The following is a 24,750-nucleotide window of genomic DNA, read 5'->3' as shown; positions in this document are numbered from 1 at the left end:
GTCTAAATGCGTTGGTTTAGGATGGCTAAAGTGCTTGGCGGGGCCAATCGACAAGCGTTTGCAATTTTCAGTTTTGGGCGGACGGGGAGCATGTTCTCGAAGATATAGGCGACGTCTCGCTTATAGTTTTTTTGAAAACACACTTTAGGTTAGTAACGCATCTGAGATTGGGGTCTCGCGTTCTGGTCGAGAGTCGGAATTGACGGTACGACCGAGATATGGTCTCGAAGGAGTTTTTAGTGGTCGGTGGAATCTGTTTATTCCGGCGATTCTTTTGGTCGTTGTGACAATTTTGTTCTTTGTTGGGTAAGTTAGTGTGGAGTCGATCTGTTTTGAGGTATGATGATATTTCGCGAGTTTGTGTTTTTTGGTTTCGTTCAATAATCGTTTTGCTCGTATATGGATGTTTTCCGAAAGTATAACAAGATGTTCTTCCGAAATAAGAGAGATGTTAACGAAGTTTTTTATTGCCGAAAGAGTTTCAAAAAATTTGAGTACAAGGCAAGTATCTTTAGAATGCGGGAATATATGAGTATTCGTATATGCACCCAACCCCCCCTCCCCTTTTTTTGGAGAGGGGGATAGGTGAACCCATCCTTGGACGAGCTGCCTACGTACCCCTTTCGGGGACCAAGCCATCTAGTAGTTATGTTTGTTGTGCGAGTGTGTTTACTCGACTACTGCGTCGGTCGCGTTAGTCGCAGGACCGACGTCTTTTACCGGGTTTGTTTCCTCCGGCTGGGTAGAAGCGTTAGGCTTTGAAACTGGTTGCTCCTTGTCCGTTGCTTGAGTTGACGATTCCAGATCATCTTTTTCCGAAGCGTTTTCAGTTGATGTCTGGGCTAGCTTTGCCCGTTTGGGCTTTACAATCGCGATGGTATTGATTTGCCGTAGCTTGTGTTCGGCCAGGAAGCAGCGTCTCGACTGTGTGTGGGATCCCAAGATTGCGGCGATTCCGTTATGAGTCGGGAATTTGATGCCTAGGTGATAAGTCGACGAGACTGCTTTCATTGCGTTTAGCCAAGGCGTGCCCATGATGATGTTGTAGATGGCCGGGTGGTCAACGACTGCGAAATCGACAATGTTTGTCACTTCTTTGGCCGTGACAGGCAGTTTGATCGATCCGAGAGTCATAGTTGTTGTGCCCTCGAAACTGGTTAGCGGCTTGGGGGACGGTACGACTTCTCCTAGCTCGATGTTCATCCTTTTAAGGGTATCGCGGAAGATGACATTCACTGTGCTACCCGTGTCGATGAGAACTCTTGCGACCTCGAGATCCCTTATCACGAGGTCGATCACGAGCGGATCACAGTGGGGCTGATCGATCCCGCCTGTAACACCCTCGAACTGTCCTAGACAAATGGTCGATCAACCGGCCAACAATTAAACAAGAACATGACCGACGATCGTCGAACACCCAGGGTTAGAGATGAATGAGCCAACCATCCAGCCAACAATCAAACAAGAACATGACTGACCGTCCAACCCAAAATCATGGTCCGGAAGCGCTACTTGACGGGCTATGGATGATCAGGTAAGAGTAACAAAATTTACTCTATGACCTAGACCACTTCATCCACTAACTTGCCCCGCTTAGTCAAGGCTCAAGGCTTTGCAACCCGTGCCTAGAGTTAGCGTTTTCCGTTAGATCGAGGCCTAAGGCTTTTCAACCCGTACCACAACCTAACGTTGCGTTAGACCGGACTAGTCAAATATCAGAGTACTCATGAAACGCATATAAAGACAAATTCTTTATTGATTCAAGAAATGTCCATACATTGATATAATTCCAGACTGGTCCCGACCTAATGCCAAATCGATTAAACTAAACACAAATCCACAATACCGTTAACAAAAGGCATGAAATCTACACCGGCGGTCCTAACATCCAGTACCAAGCTATCCGATCATCCTTACTAAAGCTACCTGCAAAAAGGACAACGGAGTTGGGTGAGTAACCTAATGTTATTCAGTGAATTATGATCCCCAACTAACAAATACAACCCCTCGCTATCCCACCCCAAACAATCTAAAGAGAGAGGTTCACCTAATAATAAATCAATCCAATTCAATAACATAAGCGATATCAGAAATACGCAGCAGATAATAATAGCTAGATAATTAACGATATAAAATCATAAACCGCTAATGACTAGCTAACCACTTAAACTCAAACTCAACTCAATATAGGGTTCAACAACCCTCTACACTATATCTAGGGCCCTTTGTGACTTAATGTTCCTCCTCTATCCTCTGCAATATCCTATCTCCCTACCACAAAGGCCAGAAGAAGGAACTTTTAACCGAACACGGCCCACAATACGTTCGGGTCACCGTGAGACAGCCCCAGTACGTTCGGGCCACGGCCGGTTGTCACACAACGATTGCGGCCCACACTACGTTTGGGTCACCGCAAGACAGCCCACAGTACGTTCGGGTCACTGCCGGTCACTACCTCGTCGTGCAACCACTCAGCCATAGGCCATAAAGCCGTCTCTCTGAGTATTATCGATCCAGAGAATAAGGGGTTTCCCTAACCCCGCTGGGTACGAGGTTGAGGAAACACTAATCCACCTCAAACATGCCTAGCATTGTGGGTTACACAAATGCTATATGGCCAATACATAACTAATACTAAACCCGGTAAAATAACACAAGTTTTTAGTACTAATCGCAAACTAACACAATCAATTATATTCCAGAACCAAGCCTAAGGATATAAATTCCAGGTACCTAACTATCCACAACTTAGCGATATCATCTAAGCATTCAGCATTCATTAACTTAACCAATCAACCTAACCATTAGCATGCTACAACGATTCTCAAGCAATAACTAAGAATGCTATCAACTCAATCAACCAAACCTCAACTATTAACTAATCAAGCCGTTACTCAGTTAGACTCAGCCTCCTGCCATGATCCAACTTCCAAGTAACGGGAACCTGCATGAAAACAACTCAGCAATCAATTGATCATAACTCACTGTTCTTTGGCTGAACATGGCCTTGACCCCAAATTCGTCTTCTGCGATCCAAACTCTTTTCCCGACCTTCTCAAGTAGACCCACGTCTGGACTGGTCTTGAACTGATCCGATCTTCACTTGACTAATCTCCACTCGAACATAACCTCCCCTAGGCGCTGTCTCAAAAACTGGCAGAGAAACTGTTCTCTTGAAAACTGCCCAAAACTCCCAAAAAATCTCGGAAACTCTTGCTTTCTTTTCAGATTCTCTCTCACGTTTTAAACTGGCTTTGGTGTGGTCTGGTTGGGGTGAAATGAGAGGGAGGTCGTAGATGTCTATAGAAGACAGCAGCCAATCAGATTCAGGTTGGTGGCCGCCCGTGTGTCGCTCTGCATGGCTCCGGACGCATGCACGGCGGCACCTCGTGTTCCACATGTCTTTCAGCATGGACAGGACACATGCAGGGCGCTACCACTCCTCCCAGATGTCAGGCTGCATGACTGGAACTCATGCAAGGCGCCACAACAGCTCACACATGGCTGGCCACATGCTTCAATTGAATGCACAGCGACACCTCGTGCTTCTACATGTCAGGCTGCATGTATTGCTTCCATGCAAAACCTTAAGCTTCTATAGACACTCAGATTTCTGGACAGTTGACACCGCGTTCTGAACACTCAACCCAAGCAACATCGTGCTTCTCGGTCCATTCGTCTGATTTCGACCATTCCGGTGAATTTTCGTCCCGCGATCAATCCCAAATATTTTTTCTACGCCCTTTCTGATGTTCTGAACATTTTTAATAAACTCCACTTGATCTCTAAACTTGAGAGAAAATATTTCCCGAGCCTCCGGCTTCCTCGAAATATTCCATAATACCGTAATTAGAGTTTTTGCCCAACTTTGGGTCTTCATGTCGTGCTTCCAACAATGTCATGCTTCAGACGTCCTTTGGATCAATCTACCACATTGTCTAACCATGTTCTAGTGGCATAATTGACCCATGGTTCACACAAGAACAATCTGATAGCCCACGACTCGACCACCCAAAGATACTCGACCATTCTTTTTTTTTTTTTTTACATTACAGGTTTCTACATCGCCGGCCTCTTCTTCATCGAAAGTGATCGCTCCTTTCGGGAAGTCGCCAGGCACGGACCAGGTTAGCGAATTTGCGCTCGTCTCAGCCTTGCGCTCATAAGCTTTGATGGCGGAGATGGTATCGCTGCAGTACTGCAATCCTCTGATGATCATGTTGACCCTGCGGCGACTATTGTCGTTGCCCTTCTCGTCCTGTCTTATCCCGCTCTTTTCTCCTGATTGGTTCCCTTGGAGAGAGTTCTCCGTTTGAGGGGCCTTATCGTTTCTCGGAGGGCGGTCTGAATCGCGGCCGAGGTATTTTACGCTAGATACTTCGGCGAGTTCTCCCACGAGCAGCTTTGTGGCCAACCTGGCACCGAGAACCTTGCAGTTTACGTTTGAGTGGCAGTGGGCCTGGTGAAAGTCGCAGAAGGCATTTTCGTCGTAATTTAGATTTCGGGTCCATGTATTATCCGTCGTTCGGCCTTGCTCCGGTCCGGAGCTGATGGCATAGTTATGCGCTCCCTGGGTCTCCTCCTCGTCCCCATGATAGACGTTTTTGTTGTTACGAGGGTTTCTCCATTTTGGTTTCTGATCCGACCCGGAATCCTTCGACGATGTTTTCGTCAGCCTCTGTTTTTGCGACAAGACTTTCATCTCTTCTTCGATGATTATGTAGTCTGTGCCCTTATGGAGTGCGTCCTGAATCGTATGCGGCTTATCCAACGTTATCCACTTCCTGAATTTTGACTTGTACTAGAGCGTCTTGCGGAGTGTGTCTACCGCTACTTTGTCGCTTATTCCGCTGACTCTAGCCATGACAATCTTAAACTGTTTTATGAAGTCGTGGAGAGGTTCGTCCTCTCCCTATGAAATGCTTTAGAGATCGACATCGGAGGTTTCTCGGTCTATAAACATAGAGTACTGCTTGAGAAACTCCGAGGCGATTTGGCGAAAGCTTCCGATGGAATTTCGCTTCAGGCGAGAGAACCATTCGAGTGCTGCTCCTTCGAGGTTTTCGACGAAGAGGCGGCATTCGTCGGAATCTCTTTCGCTTTCTCTTAATTTGGCTCTCCCCATTGCGATCTGGAAAACCTTTAGGTGTGCCCTTGGATCGGTCGTGCCGTCGTAAGGCGTTACCTTGATCTTTTCAGGATCCGAAACCCTAGTTCCGGTGATGCGGGTAGTAAAGGGCATTTTTTCGAGATTCCTCGAGCAGCAGATCAATCTCGGGCGTGATGCTAGTAGCGTGGTGAATCTGTGATTTCACCGCTCTCACTTCTGCCGCTGTTTTCATGAGGTGTTCGCGAAGATCGCAGATCTGGGATTTCTCGCTAGCAGGTTTCCGACTTTAACGGCGTTTGCCGCGAGTGTTCCGAGTCTGTTCTTCGGCCAGTTCTTCCTGTTCGTCCCAGAAGATGGCTTCTTCTTCTTCGGTCATAGGATTATCAAACTGGGAATCATTGTTGGGGTCAAAATCGGTCACGATGGAATCGATGTCCGAAAGTCCTTAGAAAAACCGAATCTCGGTCAAAACTTCAAAAGCCGAAAAAACTGACAGCCGAAACGGATCGCTTGGGATCTCGGCTGCGACACGGGGCAGCTCGCCCGGCGAGCACGGCCGTGTTGCCGGTCGACTCGCCGGTCGACTCGCCGGCGAGCTCGGCCGCGACACGGGCCAGCTCACCCGGCGAGCACGGCCGTGTTGCCGGTCGAACAATTTCCTATTCTTCGTAGTAGAGCAGGTTACGATTAACTTAACACCAACTGCCTCGGCTATGCGAAGAAACAGGGTTCCGTTGGAAGAACCATGCCTATACCAACGGCTACTTCGCGAGTAAAATCGTAAAAACGCTTAAGTTTCGATACGGCCCAAAGAGGGTCCGAATTGCGGACAACGGCCCATCTTTGGTCCCAAAAGACTTGAACCCAAAAACTGGTATGACGGTTTATCGCATCCGCGGGAAGAGATAAATGTCAAATTTCCGATGATAATCACAAAGAAGAAGGAAATATGGAAAAGCCCGCTTCACGACAAATCCGGCCCGAGAAGAGGTAAACTGACCTAAGGAGGAGTATATAACGAGGACCTAGGACGAAGAGAAGAAGAGAGCATTCTAAGAGCAAACTTAATACTTAGAGCAATTTAGGAATTTTTCCGTTTTTACTACCGAGCTGCGACTCGACTAGGTTAGAATTTAGGTGGCTAGACTAGCGAACATACCGACAGCTCTCGTGGCCTAGGATCTTACCTGTTGTTCACGCTCAAACACGATTTCGGAAATAAGACCTCTTTGTTCTCTTTTCGCTCTTTTACGATTTATTACTTTCGAATCTTTCATATTGATTGTATTGTGCGTGGCCCAGCAGATAACCGGGACCTTCAGGGAAGGCTAGGTTAACTTGGCTTTCCTCCGATTAAGAAAACTCGACGGTGTGAATTTTGGTTCCCACAGTTTGGCGCTAGAAGGGGGGGGACTACGGATCTATCTCTCTCGCAACCACACACGCTCAGTCCGATATGACGACCAACGCTGACAAAGACCCGCAAAAGCACGACGGGACTCCCGTCGATGCCAACGCTGATAAAACTCCAACTGGAAACGTATCAACGGTCACTGCCGACACCGCGATACTAGACCAGATGAAGGAAATGTTCGCCTCCGCTCAGAAAAAGACGGACGAACAAGGAAAAATTGTGGCCTCTCTCGCAAAACAGGTGGAAACCTTAACGGCGAAGGCCAGGAGCAAAGCCCCGCACGGAACCAAAATAGCCCGCAGCGACGAAGGAGAAGAAATCGAGCGCATCGACCTGGATATAAGCAACCAGTCCGATCACTCGGACGACGGTGCTGACATCCACCCAAGAAGAACGCGAAGCCAGTCCGCTCGGCAGGACGCGTCCTTAGAAAAACCCATGACCGAGGAAGAAGAAAACCTCTATTGGGTAGAACAGGAGGAGCTGGCCGAGAAGCAGGCCAGGATCCACCGCGGCCAACACAGACAAGCTCGCAAGGCTGCCAGAAATCACAAATCCACCACGCAACAAGCGCTGCGCCTAAGATCGACAGACTTCTCGAGGAAGCACGCAAAACCCCGTTCACTGCCCGGATTACTGAGACCAACGTCTCGGACCAGGGGAAGATCAAAATTCTCATCTACGATGGCACCACCGACCCGAAAGCGCACCTGCAGTGTTTCCAGATCGCGATGGGGAGGTGCAAACTCAAGGAACGCGAACGAGACGCTGGCTACTGCCTCCTCTTCGTCGAAAACCTCAAAGGAGCCGCGTTTGAATGGTTTTCTCGCCTAAAACAAAATTCCATCGGAAGTTTCCGCCAACTTGCTTCAGAGTTTCTCAAGCAGTATTCCATGTTCATGGACAGAGAAACCTCAGACGTCGATCTCTGGAGCCTGTCTCAAAGAGAAAACGAGCCACTTCGCGAGTTCATGAACAGATTCAGGCTAGTATTGGCAAGAGTCACCGGGATCAGCGACAAAGTGGCGATCGATGCTCTGAAGAAAATTCTCTGGTACCGGTCGAAATTCCGACAATGGGTATCCCTCGAAAAACCGAGAACGATTCAGGATGCTCTTCATAAGGCAACGGACTTCATCGTAATGGAAGAGGAGATGAAAATCCTCTCCCAGAAGTACAACCCGCAGAAGACGCCCACGAAAAAGAAAAGCTCTCGAAACGACAAGTATGTCCACCACGAGGGAGAAGACATCCAAGGCGAGCACAACTACACTATCAATTCCGAACAAGGGAAGACCTCCGGAAGCACCTGGTCTAGGAACCATTATAAGGATAACTCATACTGCGAGTTCCACCAGACCAAAGGTCATTCCACTACGAACTGCAAAGTTCTCGGCGCAAGGCTAGCCGCAAAACTCCTCGCTGGCGACCTCTCGAAGGTCACTAGCATAAAAGACCTCATCCTGGATTCCGACCGCCCTCCCAGGACTGATAAAGAGTCTCCCAAGAGGGACGCACGCGCAAATCAGTCTGGCGAAAAACGCGGAAGAAGGCAGAATGACCTTGGAGGCAATAGTACCCGCAGGAGGATAAACATGATCATTGGAGAATCGCAATTCTACCGAGAATCTGTTTCTTCCATCAAGGCCAACGGAAGAAAGGCGGAAACAAGTTCTAACTGGACGACTCGGTCCCTGACCGACAACGCTCCAAACGATACGATTGTTTTCAAGGAGGAGGAAACCGTCCGACTCGATAAACCTCACTGCGACCCGCTGGTCATCGACTTGGTGATTCGAGACCTCGAAGTGGGAATAATCCTCATCGACACAGGCAGCACGGTCAACGTCATTTTCCGCGACACTCTCCGGAGAATGAACATCGAACTCGGGGAAATCATCCCGGAACCAAAACCACTGACCGGTTTTTCGGGCACAACATCAATGACCCTCGGATCGATCAAACTTTCGGTCATGGCAAGGGAAGTCACAAAAATCGTTGACTTCGCCGTAGTCGATAACCCGGCCATCTATAATGTTATCATGGGAACCCCATGGATCAACGTAATGAAGGCGGTACCGTCGACTTACCACCTTAGCATCAAGTTCCCAGCACCAAACGGAACAGCAGTAATCTGGGGATGACAGAAACAATCTAGGCTCTGCTTTTTGGCCGAGCATAAATTACGATAAACTCGGAACATCCCTGTGGTTAGCCTGAAGCGAGTCAAGAAAACTCAGAGTACTCCCGAAGGTTCCACAAAGAGCGATTCGGAATCACTCGCCCAGGCAACGGCTCCGGACAGCGACGCGATCCCAGAGTCCATCGCCCTACCAGCGGAAAACCCGACTCACGAAACGGCCGCCGATTTAACTAAAGCCTCAAAGGCCGAAGTAACTGAAACGGCCCTATCCAACGAGTAGGAACGCCCGCAACAACAAAGCAGAACTACAAGATGGCTTTATCCTCGAAAGAGGTACGTAGGCAACTTGTTCTATTGACAAGTTCAGCTATCCCCCTCTCCAAAAAGGGGGGGAGTGGGTACGTATACTCGTATACTACCACAAAGTTTGGAATATCCACACATGTACTCGATATTTTCGAAACTTTTCCAATAAAACTCATTTTATTACGGTCTCTCGATTCACTTGCAATAAGCCACAACAATCGGAGATTAACCTGAGAAACACCCAAGACAAGGGTCTCCAAACACGCATACCTTTCAAGCAGTCCTTGGATGTGAACTAACTTAAACAACAATCACTGCGTATCAATGGTCAAGCAAGACCAAATACATCTTCTCTAAAAACGAAGATCGTAACTTTCTCACTACAAAGGATATACCTTTCGGAAAAAGCGAGACGTCGTAAATATTTTCGAGAGATATTATCCAAACACACGATCCGTCCGCGACTCTAAAAATTGCCCGTCGATTGGCCCCGACGGACAAACCCAAAACGTTCTCAAAAAAGAACTCGTAGTCTAACCTTTCGTAAAAGTAAAGGTTCTCTTACATCCGACGAGGATACCATAGCGCGCTATACAAGAAATCCGAAATTTTGGTCAGCACTCCAGACGGTCTCTGGAGAGTGCTCGGTTCGTTCCATACAAGTCATATAAGCCAGCGCCAAGTCGCGGACTTTAAATCGGAAAGAACCAGGTGGAAATCGCCCACAGGCAAAACGAGAGCCGATCAGTCGTCGCACAGCCTTAGAGCCGAAAGTAAACCTAGGTCTTGCCCTAAACCCAGTCCTATTGGTCCACTAACATCTCAAGACATGATACGAGATCTTAAAAACATGTCCCATCGTCTATATCTAATACTCTCACAAAACTTCGCGAAACTCCTAAACGTTTCCGAGCGCGCTCGTTCAGTAAGAGCAAACGAACAAGACGATAAACTAAGAGTTAAGATACAAAGTGACTACTCGTATCTTTCCCTCACACTTGGCAGAAGTATAAACTAAAACGCACAGAATGTCAATCATTCATCATATATATAGAAGCCGCAAAAAACGGCTAGCCACCAAACGGCCGGTCTCAAACACATAGTTCACATAGCCTCGCAAGGCCATAACACACATAAATCAAATGCGGCCACACTCGGCCTAGACACATCAAACCTCGAAATAAAACTAAGGGAAATAATCCCAACAATCCTCAAAGCTCGAAGTCGAGGAACCCGGACATGGAGATCCCGAACGAGCTCACAGGCTGATCAACCTCTCCATCCGCGACTCCAGCACCTTCATCACCGACACCGGTTCCCGCTTCCACCGTGTCCTCCGAGACCTCGATGGAGTCCCAAAGCTGTCGGACCCTTCCTTCGATCGGAGGAACCAAGGATTCGGCATGGACACACCCATTCATAAGACCCGACATCTCGGCGACCTCGGCAGGAAAAGAGAAGTCCTCGTTCTGCGACACGTAGAGGGTAGCAACCGAGCCACAGCACTCACGAAAATCGCCCACGAATTTTTGAGCATCCTTAAAGCTCTTGAATTCGGTGGCAAACACAGCAGCCCTCCGCTTCATTTCGGCGACAATCGCTCTCTTTTCTCTCTTCTCCGCACGGACAAGGGCCCGAGAATGGAGCTCAGCCTATCTCCGGCTCTTTTCTTCGACCTCCTTCCGAAACCGAAATAGTTCTATCTCAGCCTCCTCGGCTTTGAAGTGAGAGATACGCGACTCCCGGAAACTTCCATCGAGCGCCGCATTGAACACCCTCATCCCCTGCACGAACTTAAGATCGGAAAGGGAAACAAAAAAAAAAAAAATTTAGATCAAAGTTCAAAGGATAAACCTCGTTGATTAAGCTGGAGCCTTTGGCGACTACTTTCCTCGTCGACTCTTCGTCCAGCGACTTATGAGTAGTAAAACCGGGAGGGAGGTCGGCAAAAAAGTCACTGGGAAGGGGAACCTCACTGGTTCCACTCCTTTCCCCTGGGGAGAAACCAGGGTTCCATTCTGCCAGCGGAAGGTTTCCCAAGACGTTCTCGGAGGCAACTCCCTTGCCTTTCCGAGACCTGATTCTCTGCCTCTGAGCAGGCAAGACATCAATGACCAGTTCTACGCCATAAGGAACGTCCAGAGGCTGAGAGACGGCTCGAGATCGATGGAGCTCCACCGCGCTTCGAATCCGCTTGACGGTGAAGGAATTCCAGAAGAACGGCCTGCTGCGGAGAAGATCTCGCTTGGCAAAAAGATCGGTAGGAGTCGGCGGAAGGATCCTGTTCACTGCAAGATAATAAAAAAATCATCTTCGCATGTTTTCAAGGTATCAAAACGAAAAAATATAGCTATTCGTATTACCACGGGTGAAGTTCCATTCCCGACGGAATAGGTGGAGGTAGCTCTCCTCGACAGACTCCCCATTTATCCGTACAAAGAAAAAGTGCTCGAACCATGCCTTAGGATGTGAAGTGTGCCCCTGAATTATAGCCATACCCTTCTTTGGCGCCATGCGGTATGAGCCATCGATCCCCGTTCCTCTCGTAAACCAAAATCCCTCGAAATCGCCAGGGTTAAGGTCCATTCCTAGCTCGTAACTCAAGATCAACACGCTGAGCCAGTGCTGCAAGGCCGGAACGCTTAGCTTGCTGATCGAAAGCCCAAAGTGGCGAAGAGCGCGGATGATGGTACCAGGGATCGGAAACCACATACAGCAATACACCATGAAAGCCTCGTAGCAAGTAAAGAAACCTTCCGGAGGGTTCTTCACACTCTCGTTGCCACTCGGGATCCGAAATACGACTCCACTTGGGATCTGGTAAAAGTCCCTGAGAGTCGTGAGGTAGTCGGGAGAGACCATGCTCGGTGTAAGGGGTTCGTTTGGCGGCCTCTTAGGAATCGGAATGTCTTGCGAAGGCGGAGGCGAGCCGCAAAGAGCTTTGTAGTACGCATCCTTTGCTTCTTCCTCAACTTCAAACTCTTCTTTCGGGGCGATCACCTCATTGGCAGAAGATTCACCCGAAGATGAGTGTGAGGAAGAATTCCTCTTTGAAGATCCTTTTCTTGAAGACATTTTCTTTGAGCAAAGAGAGATCTTGGAGAAAAAAATTCTATCTTGGAGAAATCTTTTCTTAAGGGAAGAAGTGAGTAAAGAATTTGAAAAACTTACTTCCCTTACTTATACAATTTTTTTTTTTTTACTATTCACATTCGATCTTTCGACAAACGATTACGTCTAAATTCCACCTAGAACAGACCATACCGCAAGCTAGGACCTAACACCAGGGTCCACAGATCCTAGCTAGCTGGGGGGCTAACTGTTGGGGTCAAAATCGGTCACGACAGAATCGATGTCCGAAAGTCCTTAGAAAAACCGAATCTCGGTCAAAACTTCAAAAGCCGAGAAAACGAACAGCCAAAACGGATCGCCCGGGAGATCGGCCGAGACACCGGGCAGCTCGCCCGGCAAGCACGGCCGTGTTGCCGGTCGGCTCGCCGGCGAGCTCGATCGTGCCACGGATCTGCTCGCCCGGCGAGCGCGGCCAATTCTCCATGGACCATTCCGAACCCGGTCCCATCCCATAACCATGCATCTTCGTCCGAAGTTTCCGTAACTCAGTCTTCGGGTCCGTGGATACGACACCAATGTTCCATCTAAAAACATCGTCGAAAGTATTCGGGAAGTTGGGAAGGTTATGTCTCTCGAACAGTTTCCTATTCTTCGTAGTAGAGCAGGTTACGGTTAACTTAACACCAACTGCCTCGGCTATGCGAAGAAACAGGGTTCCGTTGGAAGAACCATGCCTATACCAACGGCTACTTCGCGAGTAAAATCGTAAAAACGCTTAAGTTTCGATACGGCCCAAAGAGGGTCCGAATTGCGGACAACGGCCCATCTTTGGTCCCAAAAGACTTGAACCCACAAACTGGTATGACGGTTTATCGCATCCGCGGGAAGAGATAAATGTCAAATTTCCGAAGATAATCACAAAGAAGAAGGAAATATGGAAAAGCCCGCTTCGAGACAAATCCGGCCTGAGAAGAGGTAAACCGACCTAAGGAGGAGTATATAAGGAGGACCTAGGACGAAGAGAAGAAGAGAGCATTCTAAGAGCAAACTTAATACTTAGAGCAATTTAGGCATTTTTCCGTTTTTACTACCGAGCTACGACTCGACTAGGTTAGAACTTAGGTGGCTAGACTAGCGAACATACCGACAGCTCTCGTGGCCTAGGATCTTACCTATTGTTCACACTCAAACGTGAATTCGGAAATAAGACCTCTTTGTTCTCTTTTCGCTCTTTTACAATTTATTACTTTCGAATCTTTCATATTGATTGTGTTGTGCGTGGCCCAGCAGATAACCGAGACCTTCAGGGAAGGCTAGGTTAACTTGGCTTTCCTCTGATTAACAAAACTCGACGGTGTGAATTTCGGTTCCCACAATCATCTTGGGCCGCATGGCTCCTTGTACGACGCGGATGCACATCTATGTCCTCGTCCGTAGGTTCGGACTGACTGCTTGAATCCACATCGACGCGTTCGATTTCTCCTTCCTCCTTGTCTTCCACGATAGGAGGAAGATCTCCCGGTTTTTTGCGCGTTGGCGCGGGGGTGGTTTCGTTGGGGTTTTGCCCGGACGTTTTCCCCTGCGCATTGTCGGACCGGTTCGAAGGAGTTGCGAAATCGAGTCTTCTTTCGCGGACTTGGGTTGTTCCGCGCGGAAGGACGGCCCAAGAGTTGTTGAAATTGTCGGCTGACATGTTTGATCGAGCGTTGGTGGCCGAGAGTTAGATTGATCCGTCCCCCCCCCTCCTTCTAGCGCCAAACTGTGGGAACCAAAATACGCACTTTCGATTTCCGTTTAAATTAGGAAAGTTAGGAAACCCTAAATTTCTCAGAGGTCCCGGATATCTGCTACACCCCACGCCAAGCAATTAGAACACGAGAGTATGAACGAAAAGTAAGTATATGAATTGAAAAGAGAGCAAGAAGCTTATTATTCTGAATCTGTGTTTGAGCGTTACAACAAGGTAAGAGCCTTCGGCCACAAGAGCTGTCGGCGAGATCCCTAGTTATGGCAACATAAGACTTGAAAACCTAGTTGAGCCACAGCTCGATAACAAAAACGGAAAGTATGCCTAAATTGCTCTAAGTGCTAAGCATTGCTCTGAGTAGAAAGCTCGCGTCCTCCTGCCCCTTCAACTTCGATCCTCTTATATACTCCTTCTAAGGCTGTCTGCCTTTTCTCTTTCTGCCCTCGGATGAGTTTATTGGTTTGCGGAAATATTCCATTTTTCTTCGATCTCTATGTTTATCTTCGGAAACTTGACATTTATCCTTCGAACTTGACATTTATCTTCTTCTGGGTAACGAATGATAAACCGTCGTAGCGACAAGGCTTGATTCCGTAAAATCGTAAGTAGGCTCTTCGCCGTGCTTTGGGCCCTTTCGGACCGTTTTTCCGACATAAGCGTTTTTACGATTTTATAAATAGAGAGCTTTCGAAACGACGCCGATTCCGAAGAACATTCAAATTTCTTGTATAGCGTAGGCAATTCTAGGTGTTCCGCTAACCGTTGCCATTTTATACAATCAATACGAATGTTATTCGAGAAAATGAGTTCTTGCGGTTTTTAAATAGTAAAGTTCCAACGATACCTCCGATCGAGACGAAACAAGAGCGAGTTTGAAACAATCTCGGGAGAGGAGTTACAAGAAAGAGGTGAAGATGGATTCTGGTCAATTCAGCTCGGCCGTTCGCCGAACTGGACTGGTCCAGCTTGCCGAACGGCCGAGCTGAATCCGTGGTTGATCCAGCTCAGCCGTTCGCCGAACTGGACTGGTTCGGGGCCGAGCTGGATCCGTGGTTGATCCAGCTTGGCAAACGGCCGAGCTGAATCCCGCGGTCGATCCAGCTCATCCGTTTTGACGAGCTGACCATTAGACCTTTGGTAGTTTTTTTCGTTTTTCGACTTCTTTCTATTTTTATGGAAGAGAAGATTTGCTCGGGAAGTTTTCTGACGTTGATTTCTTCGTAACCGATTTTGACCCCAACACTAATATCTTCTGGAATTCCTAAGTATGTCCCCATTCCTCCTTCATTCTGGATACCAAGTGTATCTTTATCTCTTGTCTCACGTTTGCGTTGATCCTCTTACCAAAGAGTAAAGAAGATTTCTCAAAGTTAATACATTCCCCTGATGCTTGTCCTTATTTCCTAACTACTTTCATCACTTCTTCACATTCGTAGGGCTCCGCCTTACATAAGAAAAGTCTATCATCAGCAAAGAGAAGGTGAGATACCGAGGGACATGCGCGTGTAACGCGCATCCCCGTTATCTTCCCTTGGTTCTCCGAATGATTGAGAAGGCTAACGAGCGCTTCCGTGCATAGAATAAAGATGAAAGGAGACAAAAGATTTCCTTGACGTAGACCTCTCTCCGGAACAATATTCCCCTTGGTTGCCCATCCATGAGCACTTTGTATCTAACCGAAATAATACATCGCATTATCCAGGTAATCCAAATTTCTCAAAACCCCATCTTTCGCATAACTGCTTCAATGAACGACCACTCCATCCTATCATACACTTTACTCGTATTCGTCTTAATGGCCATCCTTTTATTGTGTTTGCTTTGTTTAGTTCTCAAAGCATGGAACATTTCTTGGGCAATCATAATATTGTCTGAAATCTGTCTTTCAGCAACAAATGCTGACTGGGTTTCTGAAATTCTGTCTGGTAGAACTTTTTTTAATATCTGGCATTAGACCTTAGAGATTATCTTGTAGATGACATTGCACAAGCTAATGGGCCGGAACTGAGACACCTCATTAGGCTTATTTATCTTTGGGATGAGACATATATTTGTATCGTTTAGTCCACTGGCCACCGTCCCATCCAAAATGAATTTATTAATCATATGAGTTAAATCATCATTTACAATATTCCAGAATTTTTGATAAAAAAGAACTGTCATCCCATCTGATCATGGGGCCTTCTCTGGATGCATAGCAAAGAGTGCTAATTAGACCTCCCATCCAGTGACCGCAGCTGTAAGATTGTCTTTAATTGACTCAGTAATCGTCGTGGATACCTCAGATAGCACATCCTCTTTATCTTATGGGTTAGAGGATTCAAATATTTGTCTAAAACAGCTAGTAGCAATAGCTACCAACCCTTCCTCATCCTCGACAACATTTCCATTTGCATCGAATAGCTGTGTGATTTTATTCCTTGCTCTCCTTTGCTTTGTTAGTGCATGGAAAATTTTTGTATTTCTATCACATTCTCTTAGCCATAAAACTCGACTTTTTTGTTTCCAGAACATTTCTTCTGCCCTAAGAGCATCAGAAAGTTTCTTTAACGCTTCTGTTATTTATTCAGTTGAAGCATCATCATTCGAGCACAAGCCCTCCACCCTCTCCTTAAGCTCCTCCACAAGCTCCTCCACGAGTTTTGCTGAGTTCACATTGTGTTGTTTCCTCCACTCTCTCAAGGCTTTCTGGCAACTCGAGATATGTTCCATGATATTTGCAATCCCTCAAGAATGACTTGCCGTAGTTCCTTATTATCCAGCCACCTTTTGTCAAACTTGAATTTTTTTTATTTCCTCGCTGGTTTTGTGAGAATGTCGGCTAGGATCGGACGATCGTCCGATCCCCATAACCTCATATACTTCACAGCAAAATGAGGGAACTTCTAATGCTAATCCTCTTTTCCAACAGCTCTGTCTAGTCGACATCTAACAGTTGTTCTTCCTGTTCTCTTTCTTACTCATGATAGCATATTCCCGGTGAATGGGAACTCCAACATCCCACAATCACTTAGCATTTGCTTAAAAGGATAGAACGAGCTGTCACACCGTTGTCTTCCTCCTTCCTTTTCATTATGGACAGTGATCTCATTAAAATTTCCTATCATGACTCAAGGTCCAGTTCTTGTTGTTGAGAAACGCGTAAGGCGTTCCCAAACTTTTTCTCTTCTTTCTAGTACAAGATCTCCATAAACAAACGTCATAAAGACTTTTACTCCATCAACGACTGCCTCAAAGTCAATCATTCTGTTATTCGAAAATAAAACATTAACTTGAAAGTTATCCATAAAAAACAAAGCTAAACCTCCACTGAGTCCAAGTTGCTCAACAGTAAACAAATGATCAAATCCTAAATCGGCCTGAATGTTTTGCATCAGTTGGCTTCTATTCTTCGTCTTAGAAAGGAACACAGATCCTGGACGATGTTTCTGACACATCTCCGTGAGGCGTCGAACTGTGAGGTCGTTCCCTATCCCTCGACAGTTTCAACCGAGTGTTTTCATAGATAAAGATTGAAAGATCACAAGGATCCCATTAAACCATTGAATAATAACTCAAAGGAGTTTTTTATTTCCATGGAAGGAAAACAGATTTATTTCTTTGAAAAGATCCAAAGAGATGCTCTACACGGCCTTATACATCAAGACTAAATCACGTGCCTTGCTTCAATCTTTCATCTTAACACCAACACGCTTTCAAGATCACCACCAAAACTACTGATTCCCTGAGACAAACGATGAATCAAATGGGAAACAAAGTCATGGTGAAAAAGACAAAAATATCTATAGCCAAAGAACTAATAGATCTTCTGTGTCGGGTAAAACGATTCAAAGAAAGTCGTTGCCTTGTCACTGTCCTCCTGAGCTACCTAACGTCATGGTAGAACATGGCTTGAAGAGATGTAAATTTAAATTGGTTGTAGCCGACGTCTCAATGCCTCTCGTTCTAATGAGCCATAACAGAGTATGCAAACAAGAGAATGGAAACGCATACGACGAACCAGAATAGAAAGAAACTCTTGTGCTTGAACAGATTACGAAATCACCGATCAGAAACTTAATCAAGGAGCTAGCTCAAAGGGATTAGCTATTTCGAAGAACAGAAACAAAAGCGTAACCGGAGGGATCAAAGCCGTATGAGCTTGATCAGAACCTAGGTGAGGGCATGTTTATATGTAGTATTAAGACATTTATATATAACTTATTGGGAAGAAGTATAGTTTTAAATAATATATTTATAATGACATTAAGATCATTAAATTACTTGTATGATAATAGTCTAAATCAAAATATATTCAACATAATATAAAGTTTATTTTAGTTTCCATCACAACCAATAACATATTTATGTGTTGGACATTAATATTACGTTTCTATTATTCTTCATCATCAATTTATCGTCGCATATCGAAAAGGCCATCAAAACTAAATTTTGATGTATTTTGTTCTCCAACCAATCCTCAAACCCAAAACAATGTCTTTCCAAGAAAGTCGAAACTCATTAAATTTGAGGTTCACCTTTTGAGGCCCTCTAAACCATATTTACTTTTCATAATGTTTTAAATAATAAATCAAATATAAATAAATAATCCTTCTTATCACTTTAATATTTATAAATATATTTTGACCAAATATTCGAATATAATGTATATATGTTATTACTGATACTTAAATACATTAATATGTTAAAAATTAATTCAGTTATTAAAATAAAAATATTATATATATGTGGTTTAACAATTTGGTCACTCTATTTTTTAATAAATAAGTTGTTAATAAAAAAATTATCTCAATGGTGTAACACAAAATCGTCTACAGAAATATTATAAAGTTATCATGATTACACACATTGAGCCAATAAAATTGTTCTTTACGTTTTGCCGGTATAATTCAGGAAATTAACAACCACACTATTTAATTTCATAAAATATTGAAAACACTATCACATGTCTATTTCAATCAAATGCAACATCTAAGCCTCGAATTTTAGAAACCATATGTCATCATACATTAGACTTTTTGTGTCAACCAACGTAATTGTAACATGAAAATTTATGGTTTTAATATAATACAGAGGAACGAAATTTAATAGTCTGACACAGCATAATCAAACTTTAAAAGTTACATTAAAATGAGATCATGTAAAAAATAATTTCATTTGAAATTAGATTATCATGATTGTCTAATTTTATATTAATATAAGAAATAATAAGATAACTTAACATTTACATGTAACGAATAATTGTCGACTTTATTGATGGGAGGATTAAAAAGGATACACAGGCATAACCTACATCTCGTATGACAATTTCACCTTTGTCGTATTTAAATAAATAGTTAAATTATGAAGGGAATGAATAATTATAAAATGCAATCATAATTACATGAGTTGATAGTTACTTTCCAATCGGTCAAGACACATAAAATGTTCTTTTCAGAAGATGAAATCCATCCGTTATAAAAATGTTGCGCCAATTTCTTATAAACTACCCTATTTAACATCAAGCCACTATTTTTTTTTATTAAACATAGATTCAACTTATACATAATTTAAACTATAATTTTAATATCTTATTTGCACTCTATTATAATGGATTTAAGATAATGTTTCGGTCCGAATTTTTCAAGAGGATAAATTTCATATTCGTATGGTTGAAGTTCACCAACAAAATGAAGAAGACCAAGCAAATCTGGAACAACATTTTAAATCAAATTAAAAAGAAAGATCCTATTTGATGTACTTAAAAGTGAGAAATATGTATAATGGACTACCAACATAGCACATTTTATCAAAGTTTTCATTGATAACATCGTCAAACGATGTGAAGTTCATAAAATGACTATCGGAGTATGGATCGGTAGTTACAACACTGCCGGTTAGAATGATATGATTTTTTTCTTTGTCAACCTAAAAGCAAACCCTCCATTGATCATTGTTAATGATAAAACTTGATAGTTCAACCCATATTGACTCTTGTAAAACCCTCTCAAAGTAAGGCAAGTAAAATTTGAGACGGATGCAACAATTTTGTTATCTTAGAAACAGTAAAATAAATTATTAGTATTTATAGATAACATATTTTTAAATAAACTAACGTTTTCATCTGATAGGAGGAACTTCATTCATTTCTTAAAATGCCAATCATCAGTGTACCACCTTTTCAACATTTTGACAATGATTCTCCAGTTGTTTCTCCATTTATGCAAATTGTTTATGAATGTATAGTGTTCCAATTAACGAACGGGAGGAATAAAACGTTAGAATATAATAAAGTATAAAAGTAATATATGCATACTCATTGCGTCGAAATTATATATATAGATATAAATTGATATGAATATACGTACTTTTCTGTAAATGGCGAAAAGTTGTAACTATACATTGGTTACGATTCAGAAAAAAAAATGTTCACAATGCAAAATATATTATTCAATAATGGATGTTAAACTTTTAAGCAGGTTATAACTTATAACTATAATATGGTAACGGAACAGAGTATATGACTTTTACAAAATACACAATCATTCAATGTTAAAAATAAATTATGCAATTGTAAAAATCAAAAATGTCGGGGTACATGAATAACAGCTAATGGCAGAATAACATATAGACAATTCTTAAGCACTATAGTTCATAACTGTAATTCGTAAGATACTATTTTAGTATGATTGACGCTTCTGTATTGTCAATATACAATATAATATTCTTCTTCGGTTCCAAAGAAATCGAACAGACGTTTTTATTAATTAGTGTTTTAGTGACGAAAATATGAAATCATTTCCAATAAACAGAAAATAATGGAATTATTAGTAGATAACAAAATCTTAATTGACAGTAAAAATGAATAGTAACAAACTAGAACTACATAATAGAAGTTTAAATGAAATTAAACATAGTAATGCTTTCCACATTTGCGACAAATTCCATTTGAGTTTTTATTAGTAGCACCCGTTTTTTTTAACAGTGTGTTTGCATTGCCTTTTGATATTCCATGGATTTTACCCACTTTTACCCATGATTTATATATGTTTTTAGAGATTTTTATATGCATTTTGGAGTCTTTTTAAAGTATTTACAGGTTTAGGTACCTATTGATTGGAGTAAAGTGGTGATTTTGGGACATTTTGGAGCTTTTATGAAAGCATTGCTGAAAACACGAAGACGGAGTCGATTATTGAAGAAAACATCGATCGATGGATCACTGTCAACGTCGATCGACGGCGAGCCATCAGCGACGTTTAATGATGATTTAAGGAAATTACGAGTTTTACCCAAAAGTTTCAAGATTTGCACCATGAGTCTTAGGCCATTTGTTAGGCTATTTATTAGGGTTTTTATGTTTTACCTACACACAGACTTTTAGAGAGAGACTACTTTAGGAGGCAGACATCTCTACACTTAGAGAAGAGAGCTTAGGATTGGAGAGAGAGATCTGAACTTCATACCAGAGAAGATCTTGAACTCCCTTTGTTTCTTATTCTACTTTGTTTGCTTTTCATCTTTATTTTATTTAAATATTATTCAGACCATCATAATGTTTCTTATGAATATGTAGTCTTATTGTTAGATTTAGGGGTTTTCAAAGGTTGATTCATGTATTGCTAACATGAATAGTTATTAAGGTGTCTTAAATAGTTCTTCATCTAGTTGTTCTTACTACTAAGTCTGGGCCTGATCACCCAGAACTTAGATCTTAGGATTAATTGGCGAAACCGGAAGTTTGGTATGTTACCTGAAACTAAACTAGTATGATATAACTAACTAGATACACACACGAAAGTTGGTCTAGGAGATTAGAGAACCTATCAAACCCATTCGTAAAGCTTGCTAGAAGAAACATCGATCAACGTAACGACAGTTGTATTGATCGACGTTTTGAAGGTGTATTGATCGATATTCGACACTTTCTCATGATTAACAAACGAAAGTTGAAATCTGAAATCTAGACATTAGATAATCTAAACAAACGAAAATTGATAGATTATAAATTAAGTTTGAGTTCGAGAAAAATCATATTTATGAAACTCTGATAACCCAATAAGTTGCATACTTATCATATCTGAGATTATACCTAATTCTAGTTGTTTCCCTAAATTGCTTACAACCTAAAATCAATCAACTGAACAACTACTTTGTTCACCCAATCTTAGCTTCATTTACTGCTTTAATCATAACTATCTAGCTTTAATTCGAAGACTACAAATCTATTGTGCAATCCTAGAGTCTCTGTGGATTTGATACAACTGAATTTCTTTTTTTAGAGAGTAAAAGTTACTCCTTAGGGTAATTTGAGCGATATCAGCTTTTAACTTCCATGTGGAATGGAACACAATTGATTTTTCATGAGGTTCTTGTTGAGATCTTCAAACTTAATCTTGCTAAGTATATCATCCAAAGACGTTAACCTACCTTGATTACGCCTCAAATAAGTCATGAAGTTCACCCAACTCGCAGAAAGGTTCTCGATCAAATAGTTTACAATAAAAGTATTGCAAAGCGAAATACCCTCTGAACTCAAATCGCAGCATATTGAGTGAAATTTCTCAATTTGTTGAACAATAGGTTTAGAGTCCACCATTTGGAAGTGAAAGAATTTAGGAGTGGCAAAATGTTGACCCCTCATCACATGTGCTTTGTGATTTTTTCTCCAGAGATAACCATAATGCCTTAGAAGTTTTTTCCATAAAATATAATGCATAAAAGGGGTAGGTTAGTCAGCCTAATATCATTTTCTTACACATATAATCACCATGGATCCACACCTCTTCACTTGCAAGTATGACGACATCAGTGTTACCAGCATAATTAACTAGTTTGTCCTCGCAAAGGTACTTTCCAACTTCAAATAGGATAAATATAGTTGCTACTCTCGTTTCCAAATCCGAAAATTCTTTCCGTCAAACTTTTCGGGTAGTATTGCATCTGAAATATTTCACAATTTGTCCATTGCTTGTGAATTGTTTGGCCAACGAAGTTGTTAAGATTCATCTGCAAGAGCAATATTTCAAACAAAACAATATCATCATACGGATATTATATTAACACAAGAGAGTAAACAAATAAATGGCAATGTGTCATACAAATTCAATAATATAGAGCAAGAATAGTATACATGTAGACGTTTAAAGCATGCTTTGATTTATGAAGAGAAATCGATTTAATATATAAGGAAATTACCAGAGGTAAAAGCTTCCACTAGAAGATACAATTAAAAGAGGTTCAAAATATTTTAACAAAGCGTATATGACAAAACTTGGATACATCCGAGATATTGCAGGATTCAATATTTATTGCAAGATTTTCATTCCTTATTATGTGTGAGAGAATATCAGTCAGCAAAAAATTAAATTTTAGAGGGGGTTACAGAAACAATATCAATCCTTTAGGGAACTACTTTATCGGTTTGGAAAGTTTTAAATTCCTCTATAAAATCAATATTCCCTTTTACAGTAGACATCATTTTCAGAAATAAGAAATTATTTCGAAAACTATATTAGACGCTAAAATTAAACTATATGGTTATACTGTTTGTTAGATCAGAAAAGCAAGTTTATAGTGGCGGTTACATAAATATTATCAATTTTAATAGGAAACTACTTTTACTGGTTGATTACACGTTTCGTATGTGTGAGAAAATATTGTATGTCATCGGTTGTGATTGTGAAAATGGTATCATTATTTAAGGGGCTAACTCAATCCTAAACCAACAAAAATCATAGGGTACCTTACATTGAACTAACCCTTAAACAGAATACATTGTTTATGTAGCACTGTCATACTTTGAGTCTAAAAACATTTTAAACACATAATAAAAATAATAATGGAGATTACAGATTGATGGTCTTGTACAAACAATTTATTAGTAAAGGTAATCCGAGTACACAACATCTTTGGCAAGTAACATTTTATAATAAATTAAAATTAGAGCTGAGAAAATATTAATAGAACAATACATGGAAATAATAAATTGTCACATATGAATTCCTATTTCATAGTACACTATTTGTAAAGATGGAAGAATCATTTCGTAATCTTCGGGTAGGTTTTCAGATATGACGTGATATGTTTCTCCATAAATTTTGAAACATATGGACCACGAACTTTCCTACTCACATCCTGAATCATTGTCTTCTTTACTCGTTTGACAAATATTTGATTCATGATCAGTTAGCTTCATATTTTTTCTCCTCATAGTATTTTTCATTCTTTTGCATTAGATAACAAACACATTATTATACAAATTTTGTTATACAAATTTGAACATAACAAATTAGGTAAATATAAATTTGTAAAAATACGACAATTACGGAATGGTGAATGTGATATTCAGTGTAATTACCAATCATATGCATTAGTAAGGAATCATTAGTAGGCAAGTTTCATATGCATTAGATATGAATGATTAGTACATGAATGAAAGAATATAAAATAGTCGAGCAAATTAGTTGATATGTATGGTATTCAGTGTAGATCAAACATTTCAATATCAAACATATACATATAAAACAATCGTTAGAATAATGATATATCAATATTAAGGAAAATACATTACAATGCCAGAGTACTCACTTCATTATTTTTGCCTTCTCACTTGTTTGGTATTCAGCGTAGTCAATCTTCATCTGCATTAGTAAGAAATCATTAGTGCAGGAATGATGATAGAATAAAAAATACTTGAGGCAATTAGATCAATATTATTAAGGGAAATCTATCGAGCGACAAGAATACTCACTTCATTACCTATTGACTTCTCAATTTTTTTGTCTTCAGAGTAGTCAAGATTCACATGTATTAGATATGAATTATTAGTACAGGAATGAAGAGCATAAAAATACAGAGAGTAGTTACGAAGGGATTTTGATTAATTATACAGAAAAGATCACTATATAAATGTATATATAGAAGGCAACTGAAAAATGTACTACGTTAGGAAGGGACCTCGATTTATTATATAGAAA

At 41.9% G+C, this 24,750-nt stretch overlaps 1 protein-coding gene across 1 annotated transcript; it reads right to left on the bottom strand.

The window, feature by feature from the left end:
- Positions 1-669: 669 nt before the first annotated feature.
- On the bottom strand, positions 670-4,702 carry LOC106393053. The gene is made up of 2 exons (XM_048755655.1): positions 4,054-4,702; positions 670-1,331 (listed from the first exon to the last, which is right to left on the bottom strand). The coding sequence occupies exons 1-2, from the start codon at positions 4,700-4,702 to the stop codon at positions 670-672; spliced, it is 1,311 nt and encodes a 436-aa protein (XP_048611612.1).
- Positions 4,703-24,750: the final 20,048 nt, after the last annotated feature.

The sequence above is a fragment of the Brassica napus genome, chromosome C4, assembly GCF_020379485.1.
Source record: "Brassica napus cultivar Da-Ae chromosome C4, Da-Ae, whole genome shotgun sequence".
NCBI lineage: Eukaryota > Viridiplantae > Streptophyta > Magnoliopsida > Brassicales > Brassicaceae > Brassica > Brassica napus.
This window is presented reverse-complemented; position numbering and strand designations above follow the sequence as displayed.

What these genes read in the sequence shown, in the direction of transcription:
- LOC106393053 (XM_048755655.1), bottom strand. Translation starts at nt 4,702, where the DNA reads ATGAAAGTCTTGTCGCAAAAACAGAGGCTGACGAAAACATCGTCGAAG. An exon ending in GGCCGGCGATGTAGAAACCT is followed by an intron (nt 1,332 to 4,053) that starts GTAATGTAAAAA and finishes AGGGTGTTACAG; the next exon opens with GCGGGATCGATCAGCCCCAC.